The 23,693-nt window shown below is 46.2% G+C and overlaps 1 protein-coding gene across 1 annotated transcript in view; it reads left to right on the plus strand.

Moving 5' to 3' along the window:
• LOC135057197 (oocyte zinc finger protein XlCOF7.1-like) overlaps positions 1 to 22,725 on the plus strand; it is a 214,561-nt gene extending 191,836 nt beyond the window's left edge. The window contains exon 13 of the mRNA XM_063963093.1: positions 19,312 to 22,725. Coding sequence (XP_063819163.1) covers positions 19,312 to 20,540 — 1,229 coding nt within the window. The 3' untranslated portion in view covers positions 20,541 to 22,725. The remainder of the gene's footprint in view (positions 1 to 19,311) is intronic.
• Positions 22,726 to 23,693: the final 968 nt, after the last annotated feature.

A 23,693-nucleotide genomic window follows, 5' to 3' on the forward strand; every position in this document is an offset into this window, starting at 1 on the left:
AATATACATTGCAAGGACGGCTGGAGTCAGAAAATCTGACTCGCTGTTTATATTGTATGCACCCAACAAGTTGGGCGCACCTGCTTCTAAGCAGTCGATTGCTCGTTGGATTTGTAACACAATTCAACTTGCACATTCTGTGGCAGGCCTGCCACAGCCTAAAACTGTAAAAGCCCACTCCACAAGGAAGGTGGGCTCATCTTGGGCGGCTGCCCGAGGGGTCTCGGCATTACAACTCTGCCGAGCAGCTACGTGGTCGGGGGAGAACACGTTTGTAAAATTTTACAAATTTGATACCCTGGCAAAGGAGGACCTGGAGTTCTCTCATTCGGTGCTGCAGAGTCATCCGCACTCTCCCGCCCGTTTGGGAGCTTTGGTATAATCCCCATGGTCCTTTCAGGAACCCCAGCATCCACTTAGGACGATAGAGAAAATAAGAATTTACTTACCGATAATTCTATTTCTCGGAGTCCGTAGTGGATGCTGGGCGCCCATCCCAAGTGCGGATTATCTGCAATACTTGTACATAGTTATTGTTAACTAATTCGGGTTATTGTTAAGGAGCCATCTTTAAGAGGCCCTTTCTGTTGTCATACTGTTAACTGGGTTTAGATCACAAGTTGTACGGTGTGATTGGTGTGGCTGGTATGAGTCTTACCCGGGATTCAAAATGCCTCCCTTATTGTGTATGCTCGTCCGGGCACAGTACCTAACTGGAGTCTGGAGGAGGGTCATAGGGGGAGGAGCCAGTGCACACCACCTGACCTAGTAAAGCTTTACTTTTTTGTGCCCTGTCTCCTGCGGAGCCGCTATTCCCCATGGTCCTTTCAGGAACCCCAGCATCCACTACGGACTCCGAGAAATAGAATTATCGGTAAGTAAATTCTTATTATTGCACTAGAGGATGTTATCATGGTGAATATAGTGAGTGTAATACACCGTCCTAAAGATATATGTATATCTCTCCAATACCGGTGATGCGCTAGATCAGATTCAAATGTGTAATATACCTTAGAGGATATATATTTCTCTCAATATACAATGTCAGTACAAGTTTGATATGTGATAGGATAATTTGGTGTTCACAAAATTATTGTCCTTAGAGGGAAAGCATCCTCATTATTTAGGACTCGTGGCACCTTCTCGACTAATCACATTCAGATCCGTGCATGTAGAAGTAGTTAATACACCTCATAATGAGGTTTCATTATACATAAGCTGAAGTGTATCACTGGATCAATAAATTATGCACCACCCTTATATATCCAGAGTCTATTAATATAGGAACAGTTTTTATTTTTCTCTAACGTCCTAGTGGATGCTGGGGACTCCGTAAGGACCATGGGGAATAGACGGGCTCCGCAGGAGACAGGGCACTTTAAGAAAGAATTTGGATACTGGTGTGCTCTGGCTCCTCCCTCTATGTCCCTCCTCCAGACCTCAGTTTGAATCTGTGCCCGGACGAGCTGGGTGCTACTTAGTGAGCTCTCTAGAGCTTGCTAAAAAGAAAGTATTTTGTTAGGTTTTTTTTATTTTCAGAGAGATCTGCTGGCAACAGACTCTCTGCTACGTGGGACTGAGGGGAGAGAAGCAGCCCTACTCACTGAAGATAGGTCCTGCTTCTTAGGCTACTGGACACCATTAGCTCCAGAGGGATCGTACACCGGATCGCACCCTTTGCCGTCCGATCCCGGAGCCGCGCCGCCGTCCCCCTCGCAGAGCCGGAAGACAGAAGCCGGTGACAGAAGCAAGAAGACTTCGAAATCGGCGGCAGAAGTCGCCAGTCTTCATATGAGGTAGCGCACAGCACTGCAGCTGTGCGCCATTGCTCCCACACTAAACCCACATACTCCGGTCACTGTAGGGCGCAGGGGGGGGCGCCCTGGGCAGCAATTAGAGACCTCTTGGCAAAAGTGGGCATATATACAGTTGGGCACTATATATGCATGGGCCCCCGCCATATTTTTATACAGAAACGCGGGACAGAAGCCCGCTGCTGAGGGGGCGGGGCTTCTTCCTCAGCACTCACCAGCGCCATTTTCTCTCCACAGCTCCGCTGAGAGGAAGCTCCCCAGGCTCTCCCCTGCAGAAACACGGTAGAAGAGGGTAAAAAGAGAGGGGGGGCACATAAAATTGGCGCAAAAATCGGTATATACAGCAGCTACTGGGTTAACACTAAGTTACTATGTGATTCCTGGGACATATAGCGCTGGGGTGTGTGCTGGCATACTCTCTCTCTGTCTCTCCAAAAGGCCTTGTGGGGGAACGGTCTTCAAAAAGAGCATCCCCTGTGTGTGTGGTGTCGGCACGCTTGTGTCGGCATGTTTGACGAGGAAGGCTATGTGGAAGCAGAGCGGGAACAAATGAATGTGGGGTCGCCGCCGACACCCGATTGGATGGATATGTGGAAGGTTTTAAAGGATAATGTCACTTCCTTGCATAAAAGGTTGGATAAGGCTGAAGCCTTAGGACAGCCGGGGTCTCAGCCCATGCCTGATCCTATGTCGCAGAGGCCGTCAGGGTCTCAGAAGCGCCCACTATCCAAAATTGTTGACACAGATATCGACACGGATTCTGTCTCCAGTGTCGATGGCGATGATGCAAAGTTACAGCCTAAATTGGCTAAAGCCATCCGTTACATGATTATAGCAATGAAGGATGTGTTGCACATCACAGAGGAAACCCCAGTCCCTGACAAGAGGGTTTATATGTATGGGGAAAAAAGGCAAGAGGTGACCTTTCCCCCTTCACATGAGCGAAATGAGTTATGTGAAAAGGCTTGGGAATCTCCAGATAGGAAACTGCAGATTTCCAAACGGATGCTTATGGCGTATCCTTTCCCGCCAACGGACAGGTTACGCTGGGAATCCTCCCCTAGGGTAGACAAAGCTTTAACACGCTTATCCAAGAGGGTAGCCCTGCCGTCACAGGATACGGCCACCCTGAAAGATGCTGCGAATAGAAAGCAGGAGGGTACCCTGAAGTCCATTTATACACATTCAGGTACCTTACTAAGGCCGGCGATTGCGTCGGTCTGGATGTGTGGTGCTGTAGCAGCATGGACGGATACCTTATCTGAGGAACTTGATACCTTGGACAAGGATACTATATTACTGACCCTGGGGCATATAAAAGACGCTGTCCTATATATGAGAGATGCTCAAAGAGACATTAGCCTACTGGGCTCTAGAATAAGTGCAATGTCGATTTCTGCCAGAAGGGTCCTGTGGACTCTGCAATGGACAGGAGATGCCGACTCAAAAAGGCACATGGAGGTTTTACCTTACAAGGGTGAGGAGTTGTTTGGGGAGGGTCTCTCGGACCTGGTCTCCACGGCTACGGCTGGAAAGTCAAATTTTTTGCCATATGTTCCCTCACAACCTAAGAAAGCAACGTATTACCAAATGCAGTCCTTTCGATCACAAAAAGGCAAGAAAGTTTGAGGTGTGTCCTTTCTTGCCAGAGGCAGGGGTAGAGGAAAGAAGCTGCACAATACAGCTAGTTCCCAGGAACAGAAGTCCTCCCCGGCTTCCACTAAATCCACCGCATGACGCTGGGGCTCCACAGGCGGAGCTAGGCCCGGTGGGGGCGCGTCTCCGGAATTTCAGCCACAAGTGGGTTCACTCACAGGTGGATCCCTGGGCTATAGAGATTGTGTCTCAGGGATACAAGCTGGAATTCGAAGAGATGCCCCCCCACCATTACCTCAAATCGGCCCTGCCGGCTTCCCCCCACGAGAGGGAAATAGTGTTAGCTGCAATTCACAAATTGTATCTTCAGCAGGTGGTGGTCAAGGTTCCCCTCCTTCAACCAGACCATGTTTGTGGTACCGAAACCGGACGGTTCGGTCAGACCCATATTGAATTTAAAATCCCTGAACATATAGCTGAAAAGGTTCAAGTTCAAGATGGAATCGCTCAGAGCGGTCATCGCAAGCCTGGAAGGGGGGATTTTATGGTGTCTCTGGACATAAAGGATGCTTACCTTCATGTCCCCATTTATCCACCTCATCAGGAGTACCTCAGATTTGTGGTACAGGATTGTCATTACCAATTTCAGACGTTGCCGTTTGGTCTCTCCACGGCACCGAGAATATTTACCAAGGTAATGGCGGAAATGATGGTGCTCCTGCGACGGCAAGGAGTCACAATTATCCCATACTTGGACGATCTCCTCATAAAGGCGAGGTCCAGAGAGCAGTTGCTGATCAGAGTAGCACGCTCTCGGGCAGTGTTACAACAGCACAGCTGGATTCTGAATATTCCAAAGTCGCAGTTGGTTCCTACGACTCGTCTGCCCTTCCTGGGCATGATTCTGGACACAGGTCAGAAGAGAGTTTATCTCCCGATGGAGAAGGCTCAGGAGCTCATGACACTGGTCAGAGACCTATTAAAACCAAAACTGGTGTCGGTGCATCACTGCACGCGAATCCTGGGAAAGATGGTGGCATCATACGAGGCCATTCCTTTCGGCAGGTTCCATGCGAGGACCTTTCAATGGGATCTGTTGGACAAGTGGTCCGGATCACATCTACAAATGCATCGGCTTATCACCCTATCCCCCAGGGCCAGGGTGTCTCTCCTGTGGTGGCTGCAGAGTGCTCACCTTCTCGAGGGCCGCAGATTCGGCATTCAGGACTGGGTCCTGGTGACCACGGACGCAAGCCTCTGAGGGTGGGGAGCAGTCACACAGGGAAGAAATTTCCAAGGGCTGTGGTCAAGTCAGGAGACTTGCCTTCACATCAATATCCTGGAACTAAGGGCCATATACAACGCCCTACATCAAGCGGAGACCCTGCTTCGTGACCAATCGGTGCTGATTCAGTCAGACAACATCACCGCATTGGCTCATGTAAACCGCCAAGGTGGCACAAGGAGCAGGGTGGCGATGGCGGAAGCCACCAGACTTCTTCGCTGGGCGGAGAATCACGTAAGAGCACTGTCAGCAGTGTTTATTCCGGGAGTGGACAACTGGGAAGCAGACTTCCTCAGCAGGCACGACCTCCACCCGGGAGAGTGGGGACTTCATCAAGGAGTCTTCGCGCAGATAGCAGGTCGGTGGGAACTGCCACAAGTAGACATGATGGCATCCCGCCTCAACAAAAAGCTACAGAGGTATTGCGCCAGGTCAAGAGACCCTCAGGCGATAGCTGTAGACGCACTAGTGACACCGTGGGTGTTCCAGTCGGTCTATGTATTTCCTCCTCTTTCTCTCATACCCAAGGTGCTGAGAATCATAAGAAGAAGAGGAGTGAGAACAATACTCATTGTTCCGGATTGGCCAAGACGGACTTGGTATCCAGAGCTGCAAGAAATGCTCACAGAGGACCCTTGGCCTCTGCCTCTAAGACAGGACTTGTTGCAACAGGGGCCCTGTCTGTTCCAAGACTTACTGCCGCTGCGTTTGACGGCATGGCGGTTGAACGCCGGATCCTAGCAGAAAAAGGCATTCCGGATGAGGTTATTCCTACGCTGATAAAAGCTAGGAAGGACGTGACGGCTAAACATTATCACCGTATATGGCGAAAATATGTTGCTTGGTGTGAGGCCAGGAATGCCCCTACGGAGGAATTCCAGCTGGGCCGTTTTCTTCACTTCCTACAGTCGGGAGTGACTTTGGGCCTAAAATTGGGTTCCATTAAGGTCCAGATTTCGGCCCTATCCATTTTCTTTCAAAAAGAACTGGCTTCTCTACCTGAAGTTCAGACGTTTGTAAAGGGAGTACTGCATATTTAGCCCCCTTTTGTGCCTCCAGTGGCACCTTGGGATCTTAACGTGGTGTTGAGTTTCCTGAAGTCACACTGGTTTGAGCCACTTAAAACCGTGGAGTTAAAATTTCTCACGTGGAAGGTGGTCATGCTATTAGCCTTGGCTTCAGCTAGGCGTGTGTCAGAATTAGCGGCTTTGTCACATAAAAGCCCCTATCTGGTTTTCCATATGGACAGGGCAGAATTGCGGACCCGTCCGCAATTTCTGCCAAAAGTGGTGTCATCTTTTCATATGAACCAACCTATTGTGGTGCCTGTGGCTACCCGTGACTTGGAGGATTCCGAGTTACTAGATGTGGTCAGGGCTTTGAAGGTTTATGTAGCCAGAACGGCTAGAGTCAGGAAAACCGAGTCGCTGTTTATCCTGTATGCATCCAACAAGCTGGGTGCTCCTGCTTCAAAGCAAACTATTGCTCGCTGGATCTGTAACACGATTCAGCAGGCTCATTCTGCGGCTGGATTGCCGCTACCAAAATCAGTAAAAGCCCATTCCACAAGGAAGGTGGGCTCTTCTTGGGCGGCTGCCCGAGGGGTCTCGGCATTACAGCTTTGCCGAGCGGCTACTTGGTCGGGTTCAAACACTTTTGCAAAGTTCTATAAGTTTGATACCCTGGCTGAGGAGGACCTCCTGTTTGCTCAATCGGTGCTGCAGAGTCATCCGCACTCTCCCGCCCATTTGGGAGCTTTGGTATAATCCCCATGGTCCTTACGGAGTCCCCAGCATACACTAGGACGTTAGAGAAAATAAGATTTTACTCACCGGTAAATCTATTTCTCGTAGTCCGTAGTGGATGCTGGGAACTCCGAAAGGACCATGGGGAATAGCGGCTCCGCAGGAGACTGGGCACAACTAAAGAAAGCTTTTAGGTCACCTGGTGTGCACTGGCTCCTCCCACTATGACCCTCCTCCAAGCCTCAGTTAGGACACTGTGCCCGGACGAGCTGACATAATAAGGAAGGATTTTGAATCCCGGGTAAGACTCCTACCAGCCACACCAATCACACCGTATAACTCGTGATACTATACCCAGTTTAACAGTATGAAAACAACTGAGCCTCTCAACAGATGGCTCAACAATAACCCTTTAGTTAACAATAACTATGTACAAGTATTGCAGACAATCCGCACTTGGGATGGGCGCCCAGCATCCACTACGGACTACGAGAAATAGATTTACCGGTGAGTAAAATCTTATTTTCTCTGACGTCCTAGTGGATGCTGGGAACTCCGAAAGGACCATGGGGATTATACCAAAGCTCCCAAACGTGCGGGAGAGTGCGGATGACTCTGCAGCACCGAATGAGAGAACTCAAGGTCCTCCTCAGCCAGGGTATCAAATTTGTAGAATTTTGCAAACGTGTTTGCCCCTGACCAAGTAGCAGCTCGGCAAAGTTGTAAAGCTGAGACCCCTCGGGCAGCCGCCCAAGATGAGCCCACCTTCCTTGTGGAATGGGCTTTTACTGATTTAGGATGCGGCAGTCCAGCCGCAGAATGCGCCAGCTGAATTGTGCTACAAATCCAGCGAGCAATAGTCTGCTTAGAAGCAGGAGCACCCAGTTTGTTGGGTGCATACAGGATGAATAGCGGGTCAGTTTTCCTGACTCTAGCCGTCCTGGAAACATACATTTTCAAGGCCCTGACTACGTCCAGTAACTTGGAATCCTCCAAGTCCCTAGTAGCCGCAGGCACCACAATAGGTTGGTTCAAGTGAAAAGCTGATACCACCTTAGGGAGAAACTGTGGACGAGTCCTCAATTCCGCCCTATCCATATGGAAAATCAGATAAGGGCTTTTACATGACAAAGCTGCCAATTCTGATACACGCCTGGCTGAAGCCAAGGCCAATAACATGACCACTTTCCACGTGAGATATTTTAGATCCACGGTTTTAAGTGGCTCAAACCAATGTGATTTTAAGAAACTCAACACCACGTTGAGATCCCAAGGTGCCACTGGAGGCACAAACGGGGGCTGAATATGCAGCACTCCTTTCACAAACGTCTGAACTTCAGGTAGTGAAGCTAGTTCTTTCTGGAAGAAAATCGACAGAGCCGAGATCTGTGCCTTAATGGAGCCTAATTTCAGGCCCATAGTCACTCCTGCTTGTAGGAAATGCAGAAATCGACCTAGTTGAAATTCCTCTGTTGGGGCCTTTTTGGCCTCACACCAAGCAACATATTTCCGCCATATGCGGTGATAATGCTTTGCAGTTACATCTTTCCTGGCTTTAATCAGCGTAGGAATGACTTCCTCCGGAATGCCCTTTTCCTTCAGGATCCGGCGTTCAACCGCCATGCCGTCAAACGCAGCCGCGGTAAGTCTTGGGACAGGGCCCCTGCTGCAGCAGGTCCTGTCTGAGCGGCAGAGGCCATGGGTCCTCTGAGATCATCTCTTGAAGTTCCGGGTACCACGCTCGTCTTGGCCAATCCGGAACCACGAGTATTGTTCTTACTCCTCGTTTTCTTATTATTCTCAGTACCCTTGGTATGAGAGGCAGAGGAGGGAACACATAAACTGACTGGTACACCCACGGTGTCACTAGAGCGTCCACAGCTATCGCCTGAGGGTCCCTTGACCTGGCGCAATATCTCTCTAGTTTTTTGTTTAGGCGGGACGCCATCATGTCCACCTGTGGCCGTTCCCATCGATTTACAATCAGCGTGAAGACTTCTGGATGAAGTCCCCACTCTCCCAGGTGGAGGTCGTGCCTGCTGAGAAAGTCTGCTTCCCAGTTGTCCACTCCCGGAATGAACACTGCTGACAGTGCTAGTACGTGATTTTCCGCCCATCGGAGAATCCTTGTGGCTTCTGCCATTGCCATCCTGCTTCTTGTGCCGCCCTGTCGATTTACATGGGCGACTGCCGTGATGTTGTCTGACTGGATCAGTACCGGCTGGTGTAGAAGCAGGGATTTTGCCTGACTTAGGGCATTGTAAATGGCCCTTAGTTCCAGAATATTTATGGAGACAGGGTTATTAGGCGATGCATCTGAAGATGCGATCCGGACCATTGGTCCAACAGGTCCCACTGAAAGATTCTGGCATGGAACCTGCCGAAAGGAATTGCTTCGTAAGAAGCCACCATCTTTCCCAGGCCCCGCGTACAGTGATGCACCAATACCTGTTTTGGTTTCAGGAGGTCTCTGACTAGAGATGACAGCTCCTTGGCTTTCTCCTCCGGGAGAAACACTTTTTTCTGGACTGTATCCAGAATCATACCCAGGAACAGTAGACGTGTCGTCGGAACCAGCTGTGATTTTGGAATATTCAGAATCCAACCGTGCTGGTGTAGCACCTCCTGAGATAGTGCTACTCCCACCAACAACTGCTCCTTGGACTTCGCCTTTATTAGGAGATCGTCCAAGTACGGGATAATTAAAACTCCCTTTCTTCGAAGGAGTATCATCATTTCCGCCATTACCTTGGTAAACACCCTCGGTGCCGTGGAGAGTCCAGACGGCAGCGTCTGGAATTGGTAATGGCAATCCTGTACCACAAATCTGAGGTACTCCTGGTGAGGATAGTAAATGGGGACATGCAGGTAAGCATCCTTGATGTCCAGGGATACCATGTAATCCCCCTCGTCCAGGCTTGCAATAACCGCCCTGAGCGATTCCATCTTGAACTTGAATTTTTTTATGTATGTGTTCAAGGATTTCAAATTTCAAATGGGTCTCACCGAACCGTCCGGTTTCGGTACCACAAACAGTGTGGAATAGTAACCCCGTCCTTGTTGAAGTAGGGGCACCTTGATTATCACCTGCTGGGAATACAGCTTGTGAATTGCCGCTAACACAGCCTCCCTGTCTGAAGGAGTAATCGGCAAGGCAGATTTTAGGAACCGGTGGGGTGGAGACGCCTCGAATTCCAGTTTGTACCCTTGAGATACTATTTGCAGGATCCAGGGATCCACCTGTGAGCGAGCCCACTGATCGCTGAAATTTTTGAGGCGGCCCCCCACCGTACCTGGCTCCGCCTGTGGAGCCCCACCGTCATGCGGCGGACTTGGAAGAAGCGGGGGAGGACTTTTGCTCCTGGGAACCTGCTGTTTGTTGCAGCCTTTTTCCCCTACCTCTGCCTCTGGACAGAAAGGACCCGCCTTTTCCACGCCTGTTTTTCTGAGTCCGAAAGGACTGTACCTGATAAAACGGCGCCTTTTTAGGCTGTGAGGGAACATGGGGTAAAAATGCTGACTTTCCAGCAGTTGCTGTGGAAACTAGGTCCGAGAGACCATCCCCAAATAACTCCTCACCCTTATAAGGCAAAACTTCCATGTGCCTTTTTGAATCTGCATCCCCTGTCCACTGGCGAGTCCATAAGCCTCTCCTAGCAGAAATGGACAATGCACTTATTTTAGATGCCAGCCGGCAGATCTCCCTCTGTGCATCTCTCATGTATAAGACTGAGTCTTTTATATGCTCTATGGTTAGCAGAATAGTGTCCCTGTCTAGGGTGTCAATATTTTCTGACAGGGAATCTGACCACGCAGCGGCAGCACTGCACATCCATGCTGACGCAATAGCTGGTCTAAGTATAATGCCTAAGTGTGTATATACAGACTTCAGGATCGCCTCCTGCTTTCTATCAGCAGGTTCCTTGAGGGCGGCCGTATCCGGAGACGGTAGTGCCACCTTTTTAGACAAACGTGTGAGCGCTTTATCCACCCTAGGGGGTGTCTCCCAACGTGACCTATCCTCTGGCGGGAAAGGGAATGCCATTAGTAACTTCTTAGAGATTACCAATCTTTTATCAGGGAAAGCCCACGCTTCTTCACACACTTCATTTAATTCTTCTGATGGGGGAAAAACTACGGGTAGTTTTTTCTCCCCAAACATAATACCCTTTTTAGTGGTACCTGGGTTTATATCAGAAATTTGTAACACCTCTTTCATTGCTTCAATCATGCAACGAATGGCCTTAGTGGACATTAGACTAGACTCATCGTCGTCGACACTGGTGTCAGTATCCGTGTCGACATCCGCGTCTGCCATCTGAGGTAGCGGGCGTTTTAGAGCCCCCGATGGCCTTTGAGACGCCTGGACAGGCACGAGCTGAGAAGCCGGCTGTCCCGCATTTGGCATGTCGTCAAATTTTTTGTGTAAGGAGTCGACACGTGCACGCAATTCCTTCCATAAGTCCATCCACTCAGGTGTCTGCCCCGCAGGGGGTGACATCCCTTCTATAGGCATCTGCTCCGCCTCCACATCATTATCCTCATCAAACATGTCGACACAGCCGTACCGACACACCGCACACACACAGGGAATGCTCTAACAGAGGACAGGACCCACAAAAGCCCTTTGGGGAGACAGAGTGAGAGTATGCCACCAGCACACACCAGAGCGCTATATAATGCAGGGACTAACTGAATTATGTCCCCTATAGCTGCTGTTATATATACTGCGCCTAAATTTAGTGCCCCCCCTCTCTTTTTTTACCCTTTTCTGTAGTGTAGACTGCAGGGGAGAGCCAGGGAGCTTCCTTCCAGCGGAGCTGTGAGGGAGAAATGGCGCCAGTGTGCTGAAGGAGATAGCTCCGCCCCTTTTTCGCAGACTTTTCTCCCGCTTTTTTATGGATTCTGGCAGGGGTAATTATTACATATATAGCCTCTGGGGCTATATATTGTGGTATTTTTGCCAGCCACGGTGTTTTTATTGCTGCTCAGGGCGCCCCCCCCTAGCGCCCTGCACCCTCAGTGACCGGAGTGTGAAGTGTGTATGAGGAGCAATGGCGCACAGCTGCAGTGCTGTGCGCTACCTTGGTGAAGACTGATGTCTTCTGCCGCCGATTTTCCGGACCTCTTCTTGCTTCTGGCTCTGTAAGGGGGACGGCGGCGTGGCTCCGGGACCGAACACCAAGGCCAGTTCCATGCGGTCGATCCCTCTGGAGCTAATGGTGTCCAGTAGCCTAAGAAGCCCAAGCTAGCTGCAAGCAGGTAGGTTCGCTTCTTCTCCCCTTAGTCCCTCGCTGCAGTGAGCCTGTTGCCAGCAGGTCTCACTGTAAAATAAAAAAACTAATTATATACTTTCTTTTTAGAAGCTCAGGAGAGCCCCTAGTGTGCATCCAACCTCGGCCGGGCACAAAATCTAACTGAGGCTTGGAGGAGGGTCATAGTGGGAGGAGCCAGTGCACACCAGGTGACCTAAAAGCTTTCTTTAGTTGTGCCCAGTCTCCTGCGGAGCCGCTATTCCCCATGGTCCTTTCGGAGTTCCCAGCATCCACTAGGACGTCAGAGAAAATAAGATTTTACTCACCGGTAAATCTATTTCTCGTAGTCCGTAGTGGATGCTGGGCGCCCGTCCCAAGTGCGGACTTCTTCTGCAATACTTGTATATAGTTATTGCTTCAATAAGGGTTATGTTATGGTTGCATCAGGGTTGATCTGATGCTCCATTGTTGTTCATACTGTTAACTGGGTAAGTTTATCACAAGTTATACGGTGTGACTGGTATGAGTCTTGCCCTGGATTCCAAAATCCTTTCCTTGTACTGTCAGCTCTTCCGGGCACAGTTTCTCTAACTGAGGTCTGGAGGAGGGACATAGAGGGAGGAGCCAGAGCACACCAGTATCCAAATTCTTTCTTAAAGTGCCCTGTCTCCTGCGGAGCCCGTCTATTCCCCATGGTCCTTACGGAGTCCCCAGCATCCACTACGGACTACGAGAAATAGATTTACCGGTAAGTAAAATCTTATTATTCTGCATATTTTATAGATAATATAAGTTTAAGTATTTATTCCATTCTTATAGCTCACTATTAACACTTCTCAGCTATATACTCATTAAATAATTATGAATATTAATGTTGCAACATTTGTTGCGATTATCTGCTGAGTTCCATCCTAAACATCACAGAGCCTGCATGATTTTCTCCTGTGTGTACAGTGTTTCTGTTAGCACGTCTCAGCTATGTATTCATTAAATAGTTGTAGATGTTAATGTTACAACAATTGTTGCAGTTATCTGCTGAGTTCCATCCTAAACATCACACAGCCTGCATAAATTTCTCGTTTCAGTATTAGGCTAACATTGTTGCTGTCTATTTCTTGGATATAATTAAGAAAGATTGACAGTTGTAGCGTCTATGTATTCATCTGGGTAATATTCAAGATTGAGGCTGAAACATCTATCACATCCTTCTAGAATCAGCTATACTCCTGATGTTTCACAATCACGTGTACTAATCACATTACTGTATACATAGTAAAGTGGTAACTGGCTGAACATTAATTTAGTGTTTGAATATGGACATAGAGGCACGCTGCCCACACGCGTGTTCCGCCGTTACTCTGACAGCTTCGTCAGGGCTTGAACCCGAATGCCTCTCCTGGCATGTAATTTAAGATTTCCCCGCTATCCAATCTACGGGGACCGGCCGATCACGTGCGGCTGTCAGCCAATCTCAATCCCGTTCTAGCGGTCACATGACTTCTGAAGCCAATAGTGAGGCTTCATCATTGTCATGGCAACAATCACCATCTACGTGAGAGTCCCGGGCGCTGCTGCTCGTCGGCGCCCCGTCAGCTGTATGGGTGAAATCGTATTCATATATTCACTATGTTACAGTGTCTCCAAGATCCTCCCAATACTGTCAGTAATCTTATGAAGGTAGACAAATAAATTCAGATAGATGCGGTATAATCTCACTACCTGACATATGTCTTTTCCCTTCATGTCATTAGGAGTATACATATCCCACACTAGTTTAGACCCTGTACCATGTATGGGGTAAGATTCTCCAACAAATAGATGTATCAGTGTTAAATAAATGAATAATACCCCTTTTACACTCGCACTCCCGGGATGTGTCCCAGGATGCCTTCCCGGGACTGACCCCTTTCACACTGCACTAAGACCTGGGATCGACCCGGGACAGCCCCATTTACACTGATCCCGGGATATCCCTGCAAATGCATATGCATGTCATTAGAAATGGCCTTTTCTGGCTCACATAGATGAGGTCACACTAGTCAACAAAGGGAGGGGTGGTGCCTGCTCACACCATTGCTGCAGTCATGGCCGACGGAGTACCAGTGTGTATGCCTGAGCTCATGATTCTTTCTGCTTTGCAGATGTTTCATACAGCCACTGACAGCATGATGCAGCTTGTCACACTGTGCAGTATACTGCACATATATTTTATGAGGAGGAGGAGGGCGCAATTTATGCTGGATAGGGCTGCTTGTCGCCGCCAATATTTGCGCAGGAGGAGAGCCCTCATATCATCCAGGATGAGTACCATCCTGAGCGTGAGTATGGGCCCTAACCGCTCATTTTGGTCCAGAGATCGCCGGCACGGAGAAGCCTTTATGAGGACCGTGGAAGCTTACCAGGATGAGGAGTGGATGGCTAACTTCCGTGTGTCTCATGCAACCTTTAACTACATCCTGGAATTACTTACCCCAGCACTTGACATGCAGACCACCAGGCTTAGGAGACCCATCGAGGCACGCAGGAGATTAGCTATTGCATTGTGGTGGTATGCTACCCCAGGAGAGTACCACTCAGTCTCATGCTTGTTCGGTGTTGCGATCTCCACCTGCTGTGTCATAGTCCACCAGGTGACTAAAGCAATTGTATCTACCTTATACAAGCGCTTCATATCTCTACCACAAGGACAGCGCTTACAGGATACCATCAAAGGATTTGTGAAGCGAGGCTATTCGCAGTGTGGAGGAGCGATTGATGGGACACACATCCCCATTATTGCCCCAAGTGACAACCATGCTGACTATTTTAATAGGAAGGGCTGGCACTCCATCATATTACAGGCTGTTGTGGACCACAAATATTGGTAAGTGTTTATTTTTGGGGTGGTGGGATGAGTTGCATGTGTGAGTTTTACATTCTAACTTTTTAAAATTTTACTGTTCTTTAGTTTCCTAGATGTGTTTATTGGCTGGCCAGGCCGATCTCATGACTCCCGAGTTCTTGCCAATTCTGACCTGTACAACATCGTAGAGGAGAACCAGGGAGGCTGGCTGTACCCCAAAGAGTGTGCAAAGATTGTGAATGGGGTGGAGATCCCTGTCCACATCATCGGGGATGCTGCATACCCTTTACGCCCCTGGATTATGAAAGGCTACACCCAACAGGTCCAGTTAACCCCAGAGCAACAAACCTATACTCACACCCTGAGTTCAGCAAGGATGGTGGTTGAGAACGCCTTTGGCAGGTTAAAAGGAAGATGGCGTTGTTTGATGAAGCGCAATGATGTGGACCTAAAGAATATGCCTAATGTAGTAGCTGCGTGCTGTATACTGCACAACATCTGTGAACTGAAAAATGAGATATTCCTTCCTGAGTGGACTGTGCAGGACCCTGAGGTTATAAACCCACATGTGGAAGGTGCTTTGTTTGGGACTGCCTCAAACTCCGCTGCAGAACAAATACGCCACACTATTACGTCCAACCTTGCAGCACTGGTACAATAGTGTTTAAGAATCAGCACAACATGTTTGGTGAATTACGTTTTTTTTATTTTGTATTCCACCTTTGATCTTTGGTTTCAATATTTATGATTTTCCAAAAAAACCACATTGCCACAAACTTTGTATATATGCAGAAACAATGTAGAAAACACTGAAAACATGGTCTACTGTTACGCACAAATGGGAATGTTATGCATAGATTTGCAAACAAGTTTTGATTGGCATAAAAACAAAAAAAACAAACAAACACTGGTAGGCTTGTAGATACAACACCATAAACCACAGTGTCCCTGCAGTATATTATTACTGTGTAATAAATAAATAAAAAGTGCTTTAATGTAGACACTATACAAAACAGAACAGAGAAAAAAAATTAAAGAAGGCACAAACAGTTGTGCATAAACAATGACCACACTGTGGTTATTTAACAACAAATAACAACAATAAGAAATTCACTGTGTTTCACGGCAAATTGCGCAATACAGTAAACTCTGTGCTTTGCGCACTAGATGGTGCAGTATTTGGGGCATAGTATGGGCCAGGATTAAATGATGAAAAACCCTGCTCAGGGTATTGTGAGTTGTGGTGTTGGATTGGTGCTCTTGAGGTATTGGTCATACGCTCATAGAACGCCATGTTCATTTGGTGCAATTCCCTGTGGCGGTCATACTGCTCTCTACTCATGCGTTCCTGCATTGTCATGACTTGGGAAAGAAATGCATCATGCATTTGGCGTTCTGCCTCTAGAAACCTGTCGAGCCTTGCATCCTCCTGTGCGGAAATTGTAGCGTCCATCTCTCGGAGTTGGTCGACAAGGACATTTGACATGGCTTTAGCCACTTGCTCCGCTCTGTTCAGTTTCTTCCTTCTAGGCGGTACGGTGTAAACTGTGAAGAGAAGAAATACAAAATGAGCGTATATAAAAATAGCAGCGTTAGCAAACATGTGTTTGTGGCATTAATCCACCTACACACTAGCTACTCTGCAACATTGAACTATTTATAAAAATGCAAAGCCCCCCTGGGTGGGGGCAGAAATTGCAAAGCGTGCCACCGTGTCAGCAGCGTGCTGAGCGCAGTGATCCTGCAAGGGGCTCATTTGCGCTCGCCACGCTGCTGCCACTCTGGCCACTCATACTACACACATAACCGGATGATTAACAATTGTGGATTTGTGCTATGAGTGTTATTTTCTAAACATGTACTTACTGTTTTTCTGTAAAGTTGGGGTGACGGTACTTTGTACAGTCCCACTGTCACTGGTCTGAGCTTCCACGACGTCTTCAATGGTTGCAGTTATGCTGTCGTCGTTTCTGGATGTGTTTATGGACGGCTGGGAGGATGTGTCGCTGTCCTCAGGTGTGTCGTCCATTAACAACGGGGATGACGGACAGACGTCACTGCTTGTCTGTGTCTCTTCTGGAGTGCCTTCTGTAGCAGTGTACTGTGAACTGGAAGACAGACTCACCGGACTGCATATAGCTGTGTTTCCAAAGATATTGGCACAGATGTCATAGTACTGCCAGTCGATACGGCCAACACCGCTCTTTTTCCTGTTGTTGTCATGCACCTTCAGAAACTGCTTTTTAAGAGTTTTCATTTTGTTTAACACTTGCTGCTGTGTGCGGATGATTCCCCTGGCTTCCAGCATCTTGGAGATGTTTTTATAAATGACTGCATCTTTAACTGTGCCTGTGATCTGCCTCATTATTTCCTCCTCTCCCCTAATGCTCAGCAACTCTCTAACCTCCTGGTCTGTCCAGGTCGCCATGCTGCCTTCCTCACACGCATCAAGGACGCTCCCCAGGGCTCTGAAAGATGACATCATCTTTTCTGAGCCCATGAAAGCTCCAATCGGAGGCCTTTTAACAGTCCCGGGTAGTGAATCCCGGGACGGGCCCTTTCACACTACCCAGCTTCCCGGGACGGTCCCGGGACCAACCCTGGTCGAGACCAGGGTTGAAATCCCGGGATGCTCGACCCGGGAAATTGTCCCTGTACCCTTTCACACTGACAAAAATCCCGGGATGATGCGCGTTCACGTGCAATATCCCGGGATTTTCATGCGAGTGTAAAAGGGGTATAACAGATATTTCTCAAGCTTCATAATTGTAGCATGTCATCTAAAGCAAATTAAAAGTGTCTGGCTACATGGATCACTGGATCAATTGTAGTAGGTAAGTATGTCGATATTAATGAGGGAATATAGGACCAATTCCCAAAAATAATAACTACAAAAATACAGATATAAATATTGGGTAAGTATGTCGATGTTAATGGAGGGATATAGGGCTAATTCCCCAAAACAATACCAACTACAAAAATACAGATATAAATATTAATATAATTACTGAGTATAAAGCTAATCCTCAAAATTTGTTACCATTATGATATAGTTATTATATCCATATAAGCACAGTTATTTCCTGACAGGGTTAATAGCTAATCATGCATAGTTTATTAATTAGAGGAATTGAGAATAAATATATAATATAAATCTGCTTCAGCTAGGATTGAACATGGGATTTGGCACACTTATTTTCAGTGGTCTCACAAGGGCTAGAATCTTACAGCCTTTAGAGTTGTCAGAGTTCTTGACCTTAGGCCTCCACCTAGCGTCCCTCATGGTACAAGTCTCTGCTCTCTCTGTCTGGTTCCAGCAAAAGATTGCTTTCCTCCTGATGTCAGGACTTTTTCTCAGGGGGTGCTCAGTGTTCCATCCGCTTTTGTCCATCCAGTGGCTCTGTGGGACTTATCTTTGGTTCTCTGGCCTTTACAGGAACCTCTGTTTGAACCTTTGGACTCCATGGATTACAAGTGGCTAACGTGGAAGACTTGTTACTACAGAGTGTTTTTTCCAGCCTTTCAATCTTTAACACTTTCTGCATAGGGAAGCCCTGTTTGCTGTTGTACGTGCACTTCACATTTATGTGTATCGCACGGAATCTTAAATCGGATGCACTTTTTTATCGGATTGTTTTCACAAATAAAAAGGGCTGGCTTGCTAACAGACAGACCTTGGCTCAATGGCTTCGAATTACTATTTCTCAGGTCTACACAAACACCTTCCTGTTCCATGTGTGGTTACAGCTCATTCCACTCAATTTGTGAAGCCCTCTTGTGCTTCTAGTTGTGGAGCTTCTGTTAAACAGTTGTGCAGTGTGGCTACGTGGTCTTCCGTCCACACTTTCCTCTGTTTCTACGCCTTTGATACGTTCTTCTCCCAGTATGCTACCTTTGGGTGACGAGTTCTCCATTCAACTCAGGAACGTCCACTCCCTTAGGGGACACTGCTTTGGGACATCTCCAGCGTAATCCCTGTGGAGCCCCGTGGACCCTGAATAATAAGAGTTTACTTTTGTTAACTCTTTTTCTTCGAGGTCCGTAGGGTCCACAGGCACCCACCCTGACGCACCTGGCTTTTATGGGTATGTCTTCATGATCACTGGTTATCCTCTTCTACTGCGAGTCTGTTTCGTGTGTGTATGTGTACCATTCTTCCTTCTACTCTGTCCTGCTCCTGCTTTGGGCCTGTTCACTAAACTGGCTAGCCTGGGGTCAGATATATTGGAGGTGGGACCAGGGCATTCTGGGAGCTTAAGCTTTAACTGGTCGGTGCCCGGTCCTCTCCAACCACTTACACCCCAGTGTAATCCCTGTGTACCTCGAAGAAAAGAGTTAACAAAGGTACGTCTACCATAACTTTTTTTTTTTGTTCTTCACTAATAACAACAAGGGAAATAGGCACTGCTTGGCTGAGCTTGAATCCCTTTGGTTTCAAGATTGCCATTGCCCTGGAAAGGACACAACTTGCGTGCTTTACATAGCTATGTTCTCTATAGTTTAACATCCAAAGGAGGGATGAGTAGGAGAGTAACACCTCCATCTGCTGGGCTACCCTGATGCACTACAGGGACTCAGCCACACTCTCAAAAAACTGCCCTTGTTTCCTTTCTTTTCCAGTATTATGTTTATTGGTGAAAAGTAGCAGAACAAAGTATTCCACTTTAAGTTGTACTAAACACAAACCTATGGAAATAGGAGTGAGATCAAATGTTGATTAATGATGCCTTTGCTGTGGGATACTTGGTTAACGATTTTGTTTAATTTCTACTAGATGGACACAATGCAAGGATCACCTTGGATGGACATCTCCTTTGGTCCCCAGATTGTAAATTAGAAGATAAGAACCTCACACAAGGGTCTCCAGAAGAAAACTGCATTTCCCTTAATATACATCCAGCATTTCCCATTGCAGTTATATCATCTGATACCTCTTTTCTAGAGGAATGTTCTCATGACTCACACATTGCTGCACATGGTACACATCATAGTGGTGATACAGTAATTTCCTCTTCTGAATGTGGGAAATATTTTACACACAAACTAGCTCATGTTAGACGTAAGAAAACTCATACAGGTGAAAAAACATTTCCATGTTCTGAATGTGAAAAATGCTTTAGATATAAATCAGCGCTTGTTAGACATGAGAGAAGTCACACAGGTGAGAAACCATTTCTGTGTTCTGAGTGTGGGAAATGTTTTACACAGAAATCGCATCTTGCTGAACATCAGAAAAACCATACAGGTGAGAAACCATTTTCATGTACAAAGTGTGGGAAATGTTTTAGACCGATATCTGCTCTTCTTAGACACCAGAGAAGTCACACAGGTGAGAAGCCATTTCTATGTGCTAAGTGTGGGAATTGTTTTAAACAGATATCTGCTCTTCTTAGACATCAGAGAAGTCACACAGGTGAGAGGCCATTTCCATGTTCTGAGTGTGGGAAATGTTTTACACGTAAATCACATCTTATTATACATCAAAGACTTCATACAGGTGAGAGGCCATTTCCATGTCCTAAGTGTGGGAAATGTTTTACACAGAAAACAGATATGGTTACACATCAGAGAAGTCACACAGGTGAAAAACCATTTCAGTGTAGTAAATGTGGGAAATGCTTTACACGTAAATCACATCTTGTTATACATCTAAGATTTCATACAGGTGAGAAGCCATATCCATGTTCAGAGTGTGGAAAATGTTTTACACGTAAATCACACCTTGTTATACATCATAGACTTCATACAGGTGAGAAACCATTTCCATGTTCTGAGTGTGGAAATTGTTTTACATGTAAATCACATCTTGTTACACATCAAAGAATTCATACAGGTGAGAAGCCATTTACATGCTCTGCGTGTGGGAAATGTTTTGCACGGCAGTCAAGTCTTATAATGCATCAAAGAAGTCACACAGGTGAAAAACCATATCCATGTACTAAGTGTGGGAAATGTTTTACACAGAAATCACATCTTGTTAAGCATGAGAAGTCACACAGTTAAGAATCAGCTGTTGTGTATAGCAGAAACTCACAGTTACATTTCCTGGGGTTAATGTACATGAAACAGTGTTACATTCATAATTCCATAACATAAAAACAACTGGCAGGTGAAGTGAATAACATTGATTATCCCATTATAGTCTCCCAGAAAACAGGTACTGATAGACCAAATTGTTAATCATCTGGAAAAACAAATCACTCACTGATAATTACAGCTGCTATTTAAAAAAAAAAAAGTATGCAAAACCAATAAAATGGAGGATGGCAGTGCCGCTCTTTTAAATTAATTTGACGTGGCAGAATCAAACAAGTTATTGATAATGAACATCATAAAAAGTAGTAAAATATATTAAAATGATAATGTAAAATGCAATAATATTTATACTTTGGTGTACATAGTAGATTCCTGACTCGTGACAAACATATATACGTCTCCACTGACCAATCCGGTGTGCTGGCTGCAGATGTACTAAAGTGGCAGATAGGTAAAATGTCAATAGCAGTGATCCATTATAATGAGGACACTAATTATCGGTCAATTCTGGTATTGCCTAGGAGTTCATATTGTGAAGATCCTATATTCCTTAGATGTGCAGTCCTGTTTTGTGCGCTCCTCTGGAATCCAGTTTATTGTGAGGTTCACTGACCAGAGAGTAGACTAGATATGGTGCTTATGCAGTTGCTGTAAATGCAAATTGCCCAGTCCTGTAATGCTGTTGACTGTTCCATATAATATGTTGCCAGCACACCCACGGAGATGAAGGTAAACCCCAATTTCTGACTGGTTTCACTACTATATGAAAGCTTTATCAATATTTTACTCCTTTTTATGATGTTAGTCATCAGTCAGTTTTATCCACCCGTCGAGTGGGATATATTAGGCATCAAGTGAGCTCTCAGTTCTTGAAGTTATCATGTTGCAAGCAGGAAAAATGGATCTGAGTGACTTTAACAAGGGCTATATTGAGATGGCTAGACGACTGTGTCAGAGCATCTACAAAATTTCAGGGGTGTTTCCGGTGTGCAGTGGTCACTATCTACCACAATTGGTCCACAGAAGGACAATGACTGGTGAAAGGGTCGTGGCCACCCAAGGCTCATTGATATACTTGTGTAGCAAAAGCTATCCCTTCTGGTCCAATTCCACAGAAAAGCTTCTGTAGCACAAATTCCTGAAAAATAATTCTGGCTGATAGAAAGGTGTCGGAACACACAACTTGCTGCACATGGGCCTGTGTATCTGCAGACCGGTCAAAGAGTCCATGCTGAACTTTGTACAGCACAAAAAGTGTCTACAATGGGCACTTGAGTATTAGAACTGGGACATGGAGAAATGGAAGAAGGTGTCCTGGTGTAACGAATCACATTTTATTTTATGTAATGTGGACAGTCGGGTGTGTGTGTGTCTTATTTGGGGAAGAGATGGCACAGGATCCATTGAAGAAAGTCAAGCTGGTGGAGGCACTGTGATGCTCTGTTCTGTTGGGAAAACTTGGGTTCTGGCTTTCATGTGGATGTTAACTGTACAGCCGATGCGTATTTCGCTTTATGCTAAAACTTTCTCAGGGCTCTCAAATGAGCCCAGAGAAAGCTTTAGCATAAAGCAAAATGCACATCGGCTATAGTAAAACTAATTATGTGTTTGTTAGGATTAGGAGCGACAAGAAAGAAATATGTCTGTGCATAGCGATTATTATTTAAATGTTGGGGCACAATTAAGCGTGGTGCACGGAGAATCACTGCACCAACAACACAATATTTACAGGGCAGTGCATTACTGAGAGGAATATACGTATTTCTATGTGTATGCATATACATACTTATCATCAATCGTACATGCAGATTTATATGCAAATTATACCCATGATATACTAAACACACACGCAAAGCACAGTAAATGCCTCTAGGGGATTGAGAGAAAAATACAATTTAATACTGTGGTTTCACCCCAATGGAGAGTATTATGACATAATGAATTATTGTTTCGCATGCAGTACTTGGTGAAAGGCATGTGGTATATACTGTAACTTGGCAATCAAACGTGAAGACTAATTGATGGGCAATATTCAATCTTGTGGCATAAGTAATATTGTCCTTTATAAATGCAAGTTACAATTCTCAGTGTAGAAACTGTGCTACCCACAGAGTAAAAATCCAATAATAATAAAGGAGGATTTAAAGCTTAATTACATTGTCAGTCTGGGAGAAAAAGTAACAATACTCTTGGGTGTTGATTGATACAAATGTAACAGTGGCAGGAGTTATGTGGAGGGAACAGAAAGGAAACAAATGTATCAATAACATTATAACTAGTGCATCACAAATTGGAACTCTGCCCATAGAACCCAACGTCTGTATATGTGCACACTATTATTATAAGTGATCTATAATATCAACTTAATCACATTTCCTACAGAAATAATAACACTCCCTAACAAAGTAAAATATTGACACTACAGAAATAAAGACGACACGGCTTAGTTTTAAACATTTTTATTTTTTCACACAGACAAATCTTTGTCAAGTCTTTTATCATGGTTTTTCTATTTCTATTTTATATATTTCACTTTGTATGCAGGGCCGGATTAAGCCTTCGGGGAGGGGAGGGGGAGGGGCATGGCATGGCATGGAAGACAGGGGGGCCCTCTCGCTCATATCAGTGCTGTACCCCTGGCTATGCCCACTGTGTCTGTGGCTCCTCCCCATGCAGATTCTCTCTCTATTTATATATACATCGCTCTGGCACTTGGTGGCTACAAGGGATTACGGGTCGGGTACCCTCCAAATTCAAACCCTGCAGCAGCTGCGGTATATAAAACACATCCAATGGCAGACCATCACAAGTAGATAGACACTGTATTGTACTCCCCTTATATATTTTATATTAATCACCCCTATATACTTTATACCTATCACCACCCACACCCCTTATATACCTATCACCCCCTCCCACACACACACACCATATATACATATGTACCTAGAGCTCTCTCCCATACTCCTTATATAAATATATACCTATCACCCCGTCTCCCACACACCCCTTATGTACATATATACCAATCACCACTCCCCCACACACACCCCGTATATATTTTAAAATAAGATGCCACTCAACTTTTTAAAAAGTGTGATTGTGGCTGGGGGCTGTTCT

Source organism: Pseudophryne corroboree, chromosome 3, assembly GCF_028390025.1.
Source record: "Pseudophryne corroboree isolate aPseCor3 chromosome 3, aPseCor3.hap2, whole genome shotgun sequence".
NCBI lineage: Eukaryota > Metazoa > Chordata > Amphibia > Anura > Myobatrachidae > Pseudophryne > Pseudophryne corroboree.